The 15,051-nt window shown below is 37.6% G+C and overlaps 1 protein-coding gene across 25 annotated transcripts in view; it reads left to right on the top strand.

Annotated features, from left to right (window-relative positions):
* VWA5A (von Willebrand factor A domain containing 5A) overlaps nt 1–15,051 on the top strand; it is a 62,989-nt gene that overhangs the window by 18,434 nt on the left and 29,504 nt on the right. For 6 of the 25 annotated variants that reach the window (XM_051985892.1, XM_051985880.1, XM_051985879.1 and 3 more), the window contains exons 2-3: nt 14,460–14,508; nt 14,635–14,837. The exons of 11 other annotated variants lie outside the window; for them this stretch is intronic. In XM_051985892.1, coding sequence (XP_051841852.1) covers nt 14,469–14,508; nt 14,635–14,837 — 243 coding nt within the window. In that variant the 5' untranslated portion in view covers nt 14,460–14,468. Of the gene's footprint in view, nt 1–10,826; nt 11,078–11,611; nt 11,631–14,459; nt 14,509–14,634; nt 14,838–15,051 lie in introns of those variants that run through there. 8 more of the 25 variants (XM_051985893.1, XM_051985903.1, XM_051985889.1 and 5 more) reach the window with 8 other exon arrangements.

The following is a 15,051-nucleotide window of genomic DNA, read 5'->3' on the forward strand; positions in this document are numbered from 1 at the left end:
GACTTTCTTTCAAACCAACAAGTAGACTAATCCTCTAAACTGGTTTTGGAATCAAAGAACTCACAAATATTTGGAGTACATTACATTCCCAGAGCAAGATACCTTGGAAGAATTTCAGAACAGGTCTGTTTCAAACGAGCAAGGGGACAGTCAGCTTAACCCAGATTGCAGTACAGGGAGATGGGACAAGAAGTTGGGACAGGAAGTCAGAACACTGCAGCTTCCATGTATCTGGGAATGTTCTGTGAGCCTCTTAGAGTACTCTGTCCTGGTTACAAGCAGGTAGTTTGGTGGATTTGCTACAAAAGGCAAATTGTAAACCACTGAGCCCTGGAAGACTGAGAGACCTAGTTGCAATTACCCAGCACCTGAAGTCAACCAGCAACCTGGGCAAACTGAAACAGCTGTTACTCCTTTCAGTTAAGAGCAAACCTCAACACTTAAAAAAATATGAACAAAACAACAAAAAGAACTATAGACAGCTTTTACAGAGAGCGAGAACAGACGTCAAGTTCCTAAAAGCAAATCACTTCCAAATGAAGCCCCAGAGGGAGATATGAGCTGGTTCCCATTTCACAAGGCTTTCTTGGAAGATTGCATAAAGGATCTTAAAAGAAAGTTAGAAGAAAAAAGGGGAGGGTGGAGGGGGAGAATGAGATAATTGCAAGAAGGAATGGGAAAAGCATATAATGCTCTACAAAATAGATATGAAAAAGATACCAATTCATTGAAAAACAAAATTTCTGAAAGGGAAAAAAAAATGCAACAAACAAACAATTCAATTGGCCAAATATAAAAGGAGCTAAAAAAGGTAACTGAAGAAAATAATACACTAAAAATAAGAATTGAACAAATGGTTCAATAAGACTTCAAAGAATTAGTCAAACAAAACAAAAAAAATTATAAAATAGAAGAAAATATGAAATACCTCCTAGGAAAAACAACTGACCTGGAAAATAGATCTAAGAGAGAAAATCTAAGGATGGTTGGACTTCCTGAAAGCCATGATGAAAGAAAGAACTTGGACATTATGTTACAGGAAATCATAAAAGAAAACTTCCCTGATATCTTAGAATTAGAAGGTAAAATAGCCATTGAAAGAATTCACAGATCACCTCTTGAAAGAGACTCCCAAATTAAATCCCCAAGGAAAATTGTGGCTAAATTGCAGAACTATTGCATCAGGGAAAAGGTATTGCAACAGCCAGAAAGAAACAATTTCAATACTGAGGAGCCACAATTAGGATTACCCAGGATCTAGCAGCTTCCAATTTAAAAGGAGCAAAGAGTCTGGAATCTGATTTTCCAAAAGGCAAAGGAACTTGGATTACAGCCAAGAATAAGCTATCCAGCTAAAATGAGCATTATCTTTCAGGGAAGAAGATGGATATTCAATGATAAAGATGAATTTCACCTATTTCTAATGAAAAGACCAGAACTGAACAAAATATTTGATCTCTAAACACAGAACTCAAGAGAAACAAAAAGGTAAAAAGGAAGGAACTTCAGAATTTATTTCTGTTATGGGAATACTTGGAGAGTGCAGGTATAATTTGATTTTATTATGATAATATGAAAAAGAAACTGGAGATAGAAAGGGGTAAAAGATGAAAAATGAGGTAAAATAAGGGAAATTGCATCTCATGAAGAGGCAAAGAAAACCTATTATAATTGAGGGTAAGAAAAGAAGGGGATGAGCATTGTGTGAATTTTACTCTCATCAGATTTGGCGCAAAGAGAGAATATTAGACATATTTGGTTTCACAGAGAAACTTATCCCACCTTATAGGGAAGTAAGAGGGAAAAAGGGGAAAAGGAAGGGAAAGACGAATAGAAGGGAAAACAGAATTATTAGGAGAAAGGTACAAAAAAGGGGCAGGAGCTGTAAAGGAGAAGAGCTGTTTAAACGAGATGGTCCTCAAAAGCAAAATACTGGGGAGAAGGGAAAGGGGAAAGGAAAGAGAAAAGCATAACTGAGGGTAAATAAGATGGCAGGAAATACAGAATTAATTAACTGTGAATGTGAATGGGGATGAAATGGAAGTGGATAGCAGACTGGATTAAAAACCAGAACCATATATATTGTATACAAGAAACACATTTAAAGTATAGTGATACATAAAGAGTGAAGGTAAAGAGCTGGAGCATAATATATTATGCTTCAGGTGAAGAAAAAAAAAAAAGCAGGGGTAGCAATCCTGATCTTAGATCTAGTAAAAGCAAAGATAGATCTAGTTAAAAGAGATAAGGAAGGAAACTATATTTTATTAAAGGGTACCATAGATAATGAAGCAATAGCAATACTAAACATATATACATCAAATGGTATATCATCTAAATTCCTAGAGGAAAGGTTAAGAGAGATGCAAGAAGAAATAGACAGCAAAACTATACTACTGGGGGATCTCAATCTTGCTCTCTCAGAACTAGATAAATTGAACCACCAAATAAATAAGAAAGAAGTTAAAGGAGTAAACAAAATGTTAGAAAAATTAGATATGATAGATCTTTGGAGAAAATTGAATGGAGACAGAAGGGAGTTTATTTTTTTCTCAGAAGTTCATGGAACTATACAAAAATTGACAATGTATTAGGTCATTATAAACCTCAAAATCAAATGCAGAAAGACAGAAATAGTAAATGTATTTTTTCCAGATCATAATCAATAAAAATCACATGCAATATAAGGAAAAGAGAAAATAGACCAAAAATTAATTGGAAATTAAATAATCTAATCCAAGAATGAATGGATGACACAGCAAATGATTGGTACAACTTTATCCAAGAGAATGACAATAATGAGATAACATATTAAAATTTGTGGGATGCAGCCACAGCAGTAATGAGAGTAAAATTTATATCTCTAGATGCTTACTTGCATAAAATACAGAAAAAAGAAGATCTATGAGTTGGGCTTAAAAAAAAAATTAGAAAAAGAACAAATCAAAAATTCTCAGATACCAAATTTGAAATTCTGAAAATAAAAGGGGAGATTAATAAAACTGAAAATAAAACTATTGAATTAATAAATAAATTGAGTTTGTTTTATGAAAAAAATAACAAAATAAATATTCCTTTAGTTAATTTGATTAGGAAAGAGGAAATCAGATTGTTAGTCTCAGAAATGAAAAAGAAGAACTTTCCACCAATGAAGAGGAAATTAAAGCAATAATTATGAGTTATTTTGCCCAACTTTATTCCAATAAATTTGATAACCTAATTGAAATGGAGAGATACCTACAAAACTGTACATTACCTAGGTTAATAGAAGAGAAAATACATTACTTAAATAATCCCATTTTAGAAAAAGAAATAGAACAAGTTATTAATCAACTTCCAAAGGAAAAAATCTCCAAGGCCAGATGGATTTACATGAACATTTAAAGAACAATTAAATCTGATACTATATAAACTATTTGAAAAAATAGGTAAAGGACTCCTACCAAATTTCTTTTATGACACAGAGATGGTACTGATACCTAAACCAGGTAGGATGAAAACAGAGAAAGAAAATTATAGACCAATTTCCCTAATGAATATTGAGGCAAAAATCTTAAATAAAATATTAGCAAAGAGATTACAGAAAGTCATCCCCAGGATAATACACCATGACCAAGTAGGATTTATACCAAGAATGCAGGGCTAGTTCAATGTTATAAAAACTATTAGCATAATTGACTATATCAATAACCAAATTAACAAAAAACATATGAGTATCTCAATAGATGCAGAAAAAGCATTTGATAAAATCCAACATCCATTCCTATTAAAAACACTAGAGAGTATAGGAATAAATGAACTTATCTTTAAAATTGTCAGTAGCATCTACTTAAAACCATCAGTAAGCATCATATGTAATGGGGATAAACTGGAACCATTTCCAATAAGATCAGGAGTGAAACAAGGTTGCCCACTATCACCATTACTATGCAATATTGTATTATAAATGCTAGCTTCAGCAATAAGAGTTGAGAAAGAGATTGAAGTAATTAGAGTAGGTAATGAGGAAACCAAATTATCACTCTTTGCAGATGATATGATGGTATACTTAGGCAACCCCAGAGAGTCTACTAAAAACCTATTAGAAATAATCCACAACATTAGAAAATTTGCAGGATACAAAATAAATCCACATAAATCATCAGCATTTTTATATATTACTAACAATGTGCAGCTGTAAGAAATACAAACACATTCTGTGAAAACCGAGTTAGTGCCCTGGATACCTTAGAATCAGCCAGAGTCAGGATAAGCAAAAGTCCTTGGTCTTTATTCTTGGCCTTTAGGGGTAGAAGTGAAGGGAATGGACACAGGATCTCTACAACCTTCCTTCTCCTCGCCTACTGCCAACGTGACTCGGACTTGTCTTACTCCACCCCCTGATCCCTCCCACAATTCTCTGTATACACCAAAAGATTGAACCATCACAGAATAGTGGGAAGAGCCATTTTCCAAGCATATGCTAAGAGAGTATTGTCTAATCAGTAATTAACCTTAAGTGCTTGGTTGTCCCACCCCAGTGTATCAACTCAGTTTCAACCTTTTACATCTCTCACTTTCTTTTGTTTTAGAACAAAGATGGTCACACTATCCTTGACTTCTCAGGGAGGTGAGAACCCCAAAAAGGAGGTGATCATGCTCCCCTGACTTCTCAGAAAGGGGGGTGAAAGCACTAAAAAGATGATCACGCCCTCCCTAACTTCTCAGGAAGAGAGATAAAAAGCACCAAAGGGAAGTGGGGAGTCAAGCCAGATATTGTTAACGGGTTTCTGAGCTGAAGGTCTTATTAGAAACAGGTATGCACAAACCCATCAGCATGGAGATATTACACAAGCACATAGCAATAACACGCAGACTGTTAGTGATGACTCTCCCCACAGCCAGTGCAGGCTCAATGTGGTGTAACAAACATGAATTGTACATGCAAGTAGTGATATAATAAACAATATAAATCAACATGGTGTTGTAAGAGATTTCCAGAAGTCCTAGAAGGAGGGTATATAAACAACAGTCACATATACGCCTTCTTCAGCAGCCAAGAGATATTCCAAAACCAATCTATTGTCCATTGCTTCATGTGTCAGGGAATCCAATGATCCCTGCAATTTTTTGAAGTCCTGCCACAGTCTTTTTATGTGTTAGGGAATCCAATGATTCCTGCAGATTTTGAAGTTTTACAACAGTCTTATCATTTCTCAGAAAATCCGATGATTCTTGAGGGTTTTCAAGCCCAATAACAGTTCCATCATGTCTCAGAGAATCCAATGATTCCTGAGGGTTTTCAGATCCTACAACAATCTTATCATGTCTCAGAGAATCCAATGATTCCTGAGGGTTTTCAAGTCCAACAACAATCTTTTCATGTCTCAGGGATTCCACAGATTCCTGAGAGTTTTGAAGTCCAACAATTTTGATGTCTATGAGTCAAATGCCATAACTGTCATGCTCTTTCAGTGGTGGGCACAGTCAGCAATGGAACCACCCAATGTTTCTTGGGTTTACTCCTTCATTTCAAGAGTCTGCTTTGTCTCTCTCCCATGGACTAGGCAAACACGGCTTGTTGACACTCATCTGATTTCTTCTCCATCTGTAGAGATACAAGCAAACCCTCTCCCCCAAGCAGTTACCCTCTCTGGTCCCTTCCATTCACCACTTTCTCGGTCTCTCCACATCACCTGGTGATTATCTGAAGATAGTGGAGCTGCTCGCACAGGACACTGTCCTTCCAGTGGGTTATAAAACCTGTTGGTGGAGCCAATGCATCTTTATCAAAAATCAAGAAGTTAATTGTATAAAGACCTAAATCTAAATTAACACTGGGCACTGAAAAGGCAAATCTTTTCATATTCTCCTTATCTAGAGAGATAGAATAGAAATAATCCTTAATATCTATAACCCAAAGAGGCCATTCTCTCAGCAATTGAGTAGGACTTGGAAGTCCAGGCTGAAGAGTTCCTATAGTTTCCATCTGTTCATTTACTTTTCTTTAATCATTCAACATCATCCATTTTTCAATTTTTTTTTCTTATAACAACTACTGGGGAATTCCAAGGACTTAGAGAAGGTTATAAGTGTCCTTGGTCAAGTTGCTCTTGCACTAGAATAAGGCCTGAATTTTATCGCTAGCTAATGCTACTATTCTATCCACACTGGTATATCAGTTTTCCTTTGTATACGAACAGGGGAAAGTGTTGGCAGGCCTTCAACAGCAGCCCTGCCTAAAAAACCAAAGTGCTCATTTGTAATCCTAATTGTCTTAAAATGTCTCTTCCCCACAGATTGATGATGATTTTTTCAACTATAAAAGGAGTAAAAACTCCTGTTTTGCCTTCAAAAGTCCATCTCAAAGGGATAGCACTAACTTCAGCTGCTATTGATCCTCCTATGCCAGACATGTAGGTGTCTGCCTTAATTTTTGTCTAGAGACTAGGCCAGTTGGCACCTCTAATGACTGTACAATCTGCACCAGTGTCTACCAATCCTTCTAATGGTATGCCATTTATATAGATAGTGAGCATAGGTTGGTCAGCTGTCACAGCCGCTGTCAAATATATTCCTGGATTTTGTTGCTTGGAGTCAGAATCTGGGAGACTATCAACAGATTGCTTATTGGGAATCTGTATCAGTAAACCTGATGCTACTACTTCTCCTGGTTGATAAGTCACTCATTGTCTACCTGTATTAGTGACTGGGATATTATCTGCACATTCCCCAGTTTCCCACAGCAGTGTATGGGTGGACACTGTTTTGTAACTGCTCTCAGGAGGTGAAATGGTCAAGCCTACTGTGCCTATGGAGGGATCTATAGGTTGGAGAGGAACAGATTTCACCTCTCTAGGAGGTATCTCAGTTGTCCCAGCTGCATACAACAACTCTATTCTCTCCAACTGTAATCCCTTTCTCCCATCAGGTTGCTTCCTGGCTGATTGATCGTGTAATCCCTTTTACACAATTAGCCTTAAATGCTCAGTTATATGACCCCAGTTCATCAACTCAGAGTTTCAGCCTTTTCAACATTCCCTTTAAAATAACTGTTGATAGTATAAAATATTTGGAAATCTGTCTGCCAAACGAAAGTCAGGAACTATATGAGCAAAACTACAAACCATTTTCCATACAAATAAAGTCAGATCTAACCAATTGGAAAAATATTAAGTGTTCATGGATAGGCCAAGTAAATATAATAAAATGACCATACTACCTAAATTAATCTACTTTTTTAGTGCCATACCAATCAATTTCCCAAGAAATTATTGTACATATCTAGAAAAAATAATAATGAAGTTCATCTGAAAGAACAAAAGTTCAAGAACTTCAAGAGAATTAATGAAAAAAAAATGCTAATGAAGATGCTTTAGCTGTGCCAGAACTAAAACTATATTATATAGCAGCAGTCATCAAAACCATTTGGTACTGGCTAAGAAATAGAGTAGTCGATCAGTGGAATAGATTAATATCATAGGACAAAATAGTCAATAAGTATAGCAATCTAGGGTTTGACAAACACAAAGACCCCAGGTTTTGGGATAAGAACTCACTATTTGACAAAAACTGCTGGGAAAATTGGAAATTAGTATGGAAGAAATTAGGGCTTGACCCACATCTAACACCATATACCAAGATAAGATCCAAAAGCGTTCATGATTTAGACATAAAGAGTGATATTATAAGTAAATTAGAAGAACATAAGATCTGTGTAGAAGGAAGGAATTTGTGTCCAAAGACTCACTGGAACTCATAATTGAACACCAGATAGAAAATTTTGATTATATTAAGTTAAAAAGTTTTTGTACAATCAAAACAAATGCAGATCAGTTCAGAAGGAAAACAATAAATTGGGAAATCATTTTTACGTTAAAAGGTTCTGATAAATGCTTCATTTCTAAAACATAATTGACTTAAATTTACAAGAATTCAAGCCATTTTCTAGTTGATAAATGGTCAAAGGATATGAACCGACAATTTTCAGATGAAGAAACTAAAATCATTTTTAATCTTATGAGAAGATGCTCTAAATCACAATTGATCAGAGAAATGCAAATTAAGACAACTCTGAAATACTACACTACACACCTCTCAGATTGGCTAAGATGACAGGAAAAGATAATGGCAAATGCTGGAGGGGTTGTGGGAAAACTGGGACACATATATTGTTGGTGGAACTGTTAATGGATCCAGACATTCTGGAGAGAAATTTGGAACTCTGTTCAAAAAGTTATCAAATTGTGCATACCCTTTGATCCAGCAGTGTTTCATTGGGCCTATATCCCAAAGAGATCGTAAAAGAAGGAAAGGAACTCACATGTGCAAAAATGTTTGTGGCAGTTCTTTTTGTAGTAGTAAAAAACTGGAACCTGAGTAGATGCCCATCTGCTGGAGAATGGCTGAATAAGTTATGGTATATGAATGTTATGGAATATTATTTTTCTATAAGAAATGATCAGGAGGATGATTTTAGAAAGGCCTGGAGAGACTTACATGAACTGATACAAATTAAGTGAGCAGAACCAGGAGATCATTATACACAGGAACAACAATATTATATGATGATCATTTTTCATGAATGTGACTCCATCCAACGAAGAGATGACTGATGCCAGTTTCAATGATCTTGTGATGAAGAGAGCCATCTATAGCCAGAAAGAGGACTGTGGGAACTGAATGTGGATCACAATATAACATTCTCGCTCTTTTTGTTGTTGTTCACTTTTAGTCATTTACTTTCTTTTTTTATCTGATTTTTCTTGTGCAGCAAGAGAATTGTATAAATATGTTTATACATATTGGATTTATCATTTATTTTAACATATTTAACATATATTGGATTATCATCTAGGGGAGAGGCTGGGGGAAGAAAGAGAAAATCTGAAACACAAGATTATGCAAGGGTCAAGGTTGTTAAATTATCCATGGACAAAAAGAATACTGTATATGACTGATTATATTGGCATAAAATAATCTGAATAAAGAACTTTTTAAATTTTAGGCATGTTATTCTTTATCAGTTTTAATACGAAACACACCTTTATGATTTTATACAGAGGAAATAAAAAAACAATAGTAGAGAAAACAAAAACTAAGATATACATCTTCCAAAATGGCAGGATCTTAAACCTGTTTATGATCCAACACTTAGGCTAGTGTCTGGCACACAGTAGAATGTAATAAATATTTATTGACTGCCTTCCTGATCCAAAAGGCCTGATTGAAAGCTATTATAAGCAGTTTCTGATAGTGCCTTAGAGGTCCCTATATCAAGGAAATCCCAGACCAGAAATGTTCTTCGTTATAAGACTTGTGACACTTTATCAGTTGTAAGAGGAAACACACCTTATAATTTTATACAGAGGAAACACATAGTAGAGTCATGGCATAAACTCTGCTATGCTGTGCAATTTGAGCTTTCTTGGTAATGCAAATTCTGGCTGACTGTCCTCCTGCTCTCTCTTTCTCTCCCTTCACCCCTGAGACCAAAGAATGTAAATCACAGGGGAAGAGGTTGATACAGGTGATGAAGAGAGACTATAGAATTACAAACAAATCAAGACTATTACTTTTATAGATTTTGTTTTTCTGTCCAACTCCATAATTTGCTGTCTTGCTGCTCATCTTCCTCCTTGCTTCAGGATTGGCTTAAGGCAGTATGTTTCAAACTTTATGATCTAAGCACTCTTTTACATTTAGAAGATTGAGTCTCTCCAAGATACTTTGTTTATAGTTTATAGTTGCTGCTTTCCTTTTCCATCACACTTTCAGGAACTTAATAGTCAGGAGCCTTATCCATCAGGAGCCAGCATCAGGCCTCCTCATTGGAGAGCAAAGGTTTCCTACCCAATCCTCCCAGGGCCATCAATTCTTAATTTGCCCAAGATGATCTTTTCCATCTCTGCCATACTTTCTCCTCTCCTCTCCTCCTTGCCTTTCAGCTTCCTCATTTTTAAAACTCCCTCTTCCCCCTTAAGATTGTAAACTCCTTGAGGACAAGGACTGAGCTTCTTTTTTTGTGTGTTTACTCTTAGAGAAGTGGTCAATATAATAAATGTTTATGGACTATTAGAAATTCATTGTTTAATCAATGAACATTTATTAAGCTCCTGCTTAGGTGCAAAGCACTGTGCTAAGCCATTCTCAAACAAAAAAGAGGCAAAAGATAGTCCCTGCTCTTAAAACAAGCAAACAAATGAACACAAAACTAGTTATACATTGAATAAATAGGAAATAATTAAAAGGGCTAATACTGCCCTGTAAGGGGTTTGTCAAGATTTCCTGTAGAATGTGGGATTTGAAATGTATGTAATTTATCGTAAATTTATATATACATATATTTATATATATATAAATTCATAAAATAACAATAACAAACACACAAGTTTAACAAATGACATAATTTTACAGAAATAATTCTTTTCCAAAACAAAAACAAGAAGAAAAATGGTATTATTTTGCTTTTTTGTTGGAGGCGGGGGAGGGGGGGGCGGAGTGCAAATCTCTCATGTCTGTCAGCTAGATTCTCCTATCAGCTTCTGCATTCAATCCGAATTTGTTTCGGTGGAAGTTTATGAAGAAAATCCAGCTTTCCATGGCGATGTAATTGGACAAGGGAGAAGTACTGTTAGTATCATGAAAAGAGCATCCCTGAGGACATGCTGAAAAGAGTTTAGAGAACCCCAGGCGTAGAACACACCTGTTAGGCTTCTGCCGGACTATAGGAGCCATTTATGGAAAACGTTTAAATGTGGTGTAATGAATTTGCAGACAGTCCCTTGAACGTAGCACATGTTTGCAGTCGGTGCCTAGAGGAGGGCGGGGCAGACAATCTCTTGAATGTTGCGCTTAGTTTACCGGAGGAGCCTAGCGGAGGGCGGGGCTTTCTCGGAAAGCCCAAACAGATGCTTTCACTTTGCAGCCAAGCTTTCTGTTGGTAAATACTGTGGAACTGGCTGGTAATTGACTTTCCTTCTCCATAATTTGGGATTTTACGCTCTCCCCCAGGATATTGGTGCCTCAGCTAACGGCGTGCGTGAGTTTCCCTCCAGCCCCCCCGTCCCTACTGTCACCCCGCGTAAGTGACCCCCCAGTAAGTCGGGCTTCCAGTTCAGGTTCTGGGGTTCAGATTTGTCTCTGCCCCTTTATGGGAACCCCAGGAGCAGGGCCCAGGGCAGGCCATTTCTTCCTGATGGCTCACTCCCTCCTGTGTCCGTTCCCTCTACTCCCCCATCTGCGCTGGGACTAAAGGGTGCAGTCTCCTTCTTCCTGCTGCTGAGCTCTGGTGCTGCTCACGGGCATGAGTCATTTACACGGTGTCTGGCCCTTCCTAGTCCTGAGCGCCAGGTCTCCTGGACCTGCATTTACCCTTGTCTCCGGCTGTGGGGTCCCCCTTAAACACGGGCCTGTGTACTACGGGACCCTGGCTGCTTCTGGCCCGCTGGGACCTCCAATGCAAAGGAGGGAGGGTGTGTCACCAACCTGGAAGGGGAGAGTCTCCGAGTCTGGACTCGTTTTTAAGGATTGAGACTCTGGCGCCCACTGTTATTGACAAACCTCCTTTTCAGTCGCTTCCTAATCTCTTAAGTTTGAGTGGAAGAGTTGAGTGTTGGAAGAACTCCAGACTTGGAATCAAGATTCAAAAGGTCTGAATTTGAATCCAATTTCTGTCGTTATTTTTGTGTGATCTAGGAATCCTCACTTTCCAACTCTGGACCCGGTTCCTCTCTTAAAATGAAAAGGGTGTATTTGTTGTGGAACCTTCCAATTCTAACACTCTGCCATTAAGAAAACTGCCCTTCTTAGCTCTGGTTATTTCTCTGTCTCTTCCTATTCTTTGCTTAGAGCTGCCCTGGGGGCAGTTCTGGTTCCAACCCAATCTACTAAAGTTGGTGTTCTGCTGGCCTCTCCCAGTGCTGATAACTTTGTGCAGGCCCCACCCAAGTTTAGTTCTGATTTGCCGGATTCTTCCCCATTCTTATGGAAACTTGACTAGGCTTCTTGAATAGAGCTGACTTGGGGGTGTAATGTGGAGTAAATGTGGACGTCTGTAGCTGATTTCTCAGCGTGAGTCTGGGCTTTAACCAATTTGCAGCAATAATTAGCTAATTTATTAAATATATGTGGTTCAGAAATGGTGAGGAAGATATCTAGAAGCAAAGCAAAGTTTATTATACATTCTGGCAAGAAGGGCATCCCACCCATCCAGCCGACAGTGGAAGGGAAGAAGCACCTTCCGGGACAGGGTTAACACTTTTAATCCCTAATGCAAATATCCCCTCCCACCTCTGACCCTCATTGTTATTGGCTGACATAGTTGCCCATATTTGACTGAAATAGGGAGAAAATGATGTCATGAGAGGATAGCAGGAAGGGGACTTAGGTATGCCCTGCACTCAATCTTCAAAGTCCTGCGAGCCTATGCAAACTCTGAAGTAGATGAAGCCTTACTCCATTTTCACAACTGTCTTGAAAGATCTCACCTCATCTCGTTCAAATACATGTGATCCTGGGCAAGTCACATACCACTGAGGGAAATTACAAACCACTCCAGTATCTTTGCCAAGAAAACTCCAAGTAGGATCAGGAAGAGTGGGATGGGAATCTGAAAGACAACAAAAAATGGGCCAAGCATTATGCTGAACGTTGAGTTTATAAGGAAAAGCAAAAGCAATTCGTGCTCTCAATAAGCTCATAGTATCGGAGAAAAGAAAACAGGCAGTTACCTAGAAGTTATTTATTAAAATATTTTAAAATGTTAATTAAATTGTTGTTGTTTGTCTGTTCTCGAGAGGATCATGACATCAGTAAGGTGATGTCATGAATTGTAAGTGAATTGGATTTGAGGTAAGAAGGTCTGTGCAAGATCCCCAGCTTCATTTTCCCTTCCAGAGCTTTCTGGGTGCAGTGGCAAGATGTAATTCAGGAACACTGGAGATGACCCTGGGTGAAATGGGAGACTTTGGCCTTTCTTAGCTAAAGTCTTCAACAGGTCTCAGTTTGACTGGTTGGGGATTAAAAGTATAGTTCGGCTCAGTCTTCTAAGAGTAGGAATGTATCTAGTGGTAACAGAAAAAGGTGCAGGGAATATTGTCTTCAAAGAATATTGCAAATCCTAAAGAAAATATAAATGGGGAGATTGAGTCACATCACTAATTTGAGTCAGACATTTCAGTAATATAAAAATCTGCTGGAATCCTTTCCTTCTCCCTCCCCTTCTCCAACCCAACAACTCATCCTTTTTAAACTTTAGTGACAATTTCATCCTTCAAAAAGTGGAACAATCAACAGGAGAAATTCCATTTTTTAATCAGATGCTCACTAATAAGGAAGAACTGCTTGTGGGTTTGGTGGGAACAGAAACTTTGGTGGAGAAGTGATCATGCTAGCTTAGAATTTTTGATAGAGAAGTGGAAGACAAGGCAGAGTTTGACACATGCTTTAGATTTTAAGAGTAGACTTCAAGGATTAAAGAGGCAGAAAAGTTGAATTTTATGTCCCAGATTTCTACAAATTTTCCAGAGCTGTAGGAAATCTCTTAAATCTATTGGAGATTAATTTTAATCTGTGAGGTCCTTGAAAACTGGAACTGTCTTTCTTTTTAAACTTGTATCATACTTCCTAAGTGCTTAAGAATTTTTTTGTTATTCAACCAGTCATTATTGTTGACCTCAGTTCAAGACTGCTCTCAAAAATGATTCCCATGAGGAAGAGAAAGAGGGATAAAGTAAAGAAAAATCTCTATGAATGCTTGAAGAACTCTACTAAGAAAAACTCTAACTTTACTAAGAAAGTAAAAGCAAGGTCAGATAATGAAGGATGAATTCAAAACCTTGCCTTTGTCTTATAAGAGTAATATTCAAGTATGCTGAAATATGGATTAAGTTGAAAAGAAAGCAACCAAAGAGGGGGAAAAAAAGAATCTGGAGCTTTCTTTAGGGTTTAGGTCACAACTTGATAAGACTTAGAGAGGGTAGTTCAGCAATAACAATAATTCCTTCCTTGGAAACACCTACAACCCCTACCTACAGACCCTTATGTTGACTTAATAGTTCTTGCTTCAATAAAGGAGGGAATGTTCACTTGTCATTAATCATCACTTCATTTAAAAGTTTGGGGCTGAAGCCACAACTTTTCTTCTAGCCTTTTGTAGATTTATTATATGTAGTCGTTCATACAATTCTATCACTAATTAAGGTTCACTGTCGTCAAGAAAGTATAGAAAGTATGGGAGTCACTGACCTGAGGCTAGAGGAACTTGGACTTTGGGCTCTCAGATTGAATGGAGACATTCCTGTTTTCTTTGATCCTGTCATTCCCTTTTCCTGCCATTTTTGCCTATCTTCAAACTTGTGGATTGTTTCTAGCAGAGAATTCTAGTTTCAATTAAAAGTTGAATTAACAGTGTCATTGGAACAGCATCTATGGATTTCTTTGGGATTTATCTTTTCTTTTTTCTTTTTCTTTTTAAATAGAGTTTCATCATGACCCCTTGTGGTCTTCTCACCAACTCCAAACAGCCAGGTAAGTAAATCTACTACGAGTCAAACAAGGACAAAAGAAAGGAGAGAGGTCTTCTGAAATCCCTATAGGTCTTCTGTGGAGTCTGGTGCAGAGAATTGAGGGCTGATATTCATTTCCTTTCTCCAGTGCCTCTTAAGAGCATCTCTGTGGATGTGTCTGTCCATGAGTTCGTGGCAGATGTTTGTGCAACCCTGGACTACAAGAATGAGGAAAAAGAACCTGTGGAAGCATTCTTTGTCTTTCCCATGGATGAAGACTCTGCTGTTTATAGCTTCCAGGCACAGGTGGATGGGAAGAGTATAGTGGCAGAAATACAAGAGAAGAAGCAGGTATTAGGGGTCAACAGGGCTCCCCTCTTGCATTCATCATATTAATTCAGTATGTTTTATTGTAGTCTCCTCTGGAAATATTGAGTTGCTTTTGTCCTCATTTGAACTGCTGTTTTTCTCATAGTGTTCTTTTCTGAAAAATGAAGGGGTTGAACTAGGTAGTCATCATTTTCTGACCCTAAGTCTCTGTATCTTCACTGAAACTATTTGGAGA

Source organism: Antechinus flavipes, chromosome 3, assembly GCF_016432865.1.
Source record: "Antechinus flavipes isolate AdamAnt ecotype Samford, QLD, Australia chromosome 3, AdamAnt_v2, whole genome shotgun sequence".
Taxonomy (NCBI): Eukaryota; Metazoa; Chordata; class Mammalia; order Dasyuromorphia; family Dasyuridae; genus Antechinus; species Antechinus flavipes.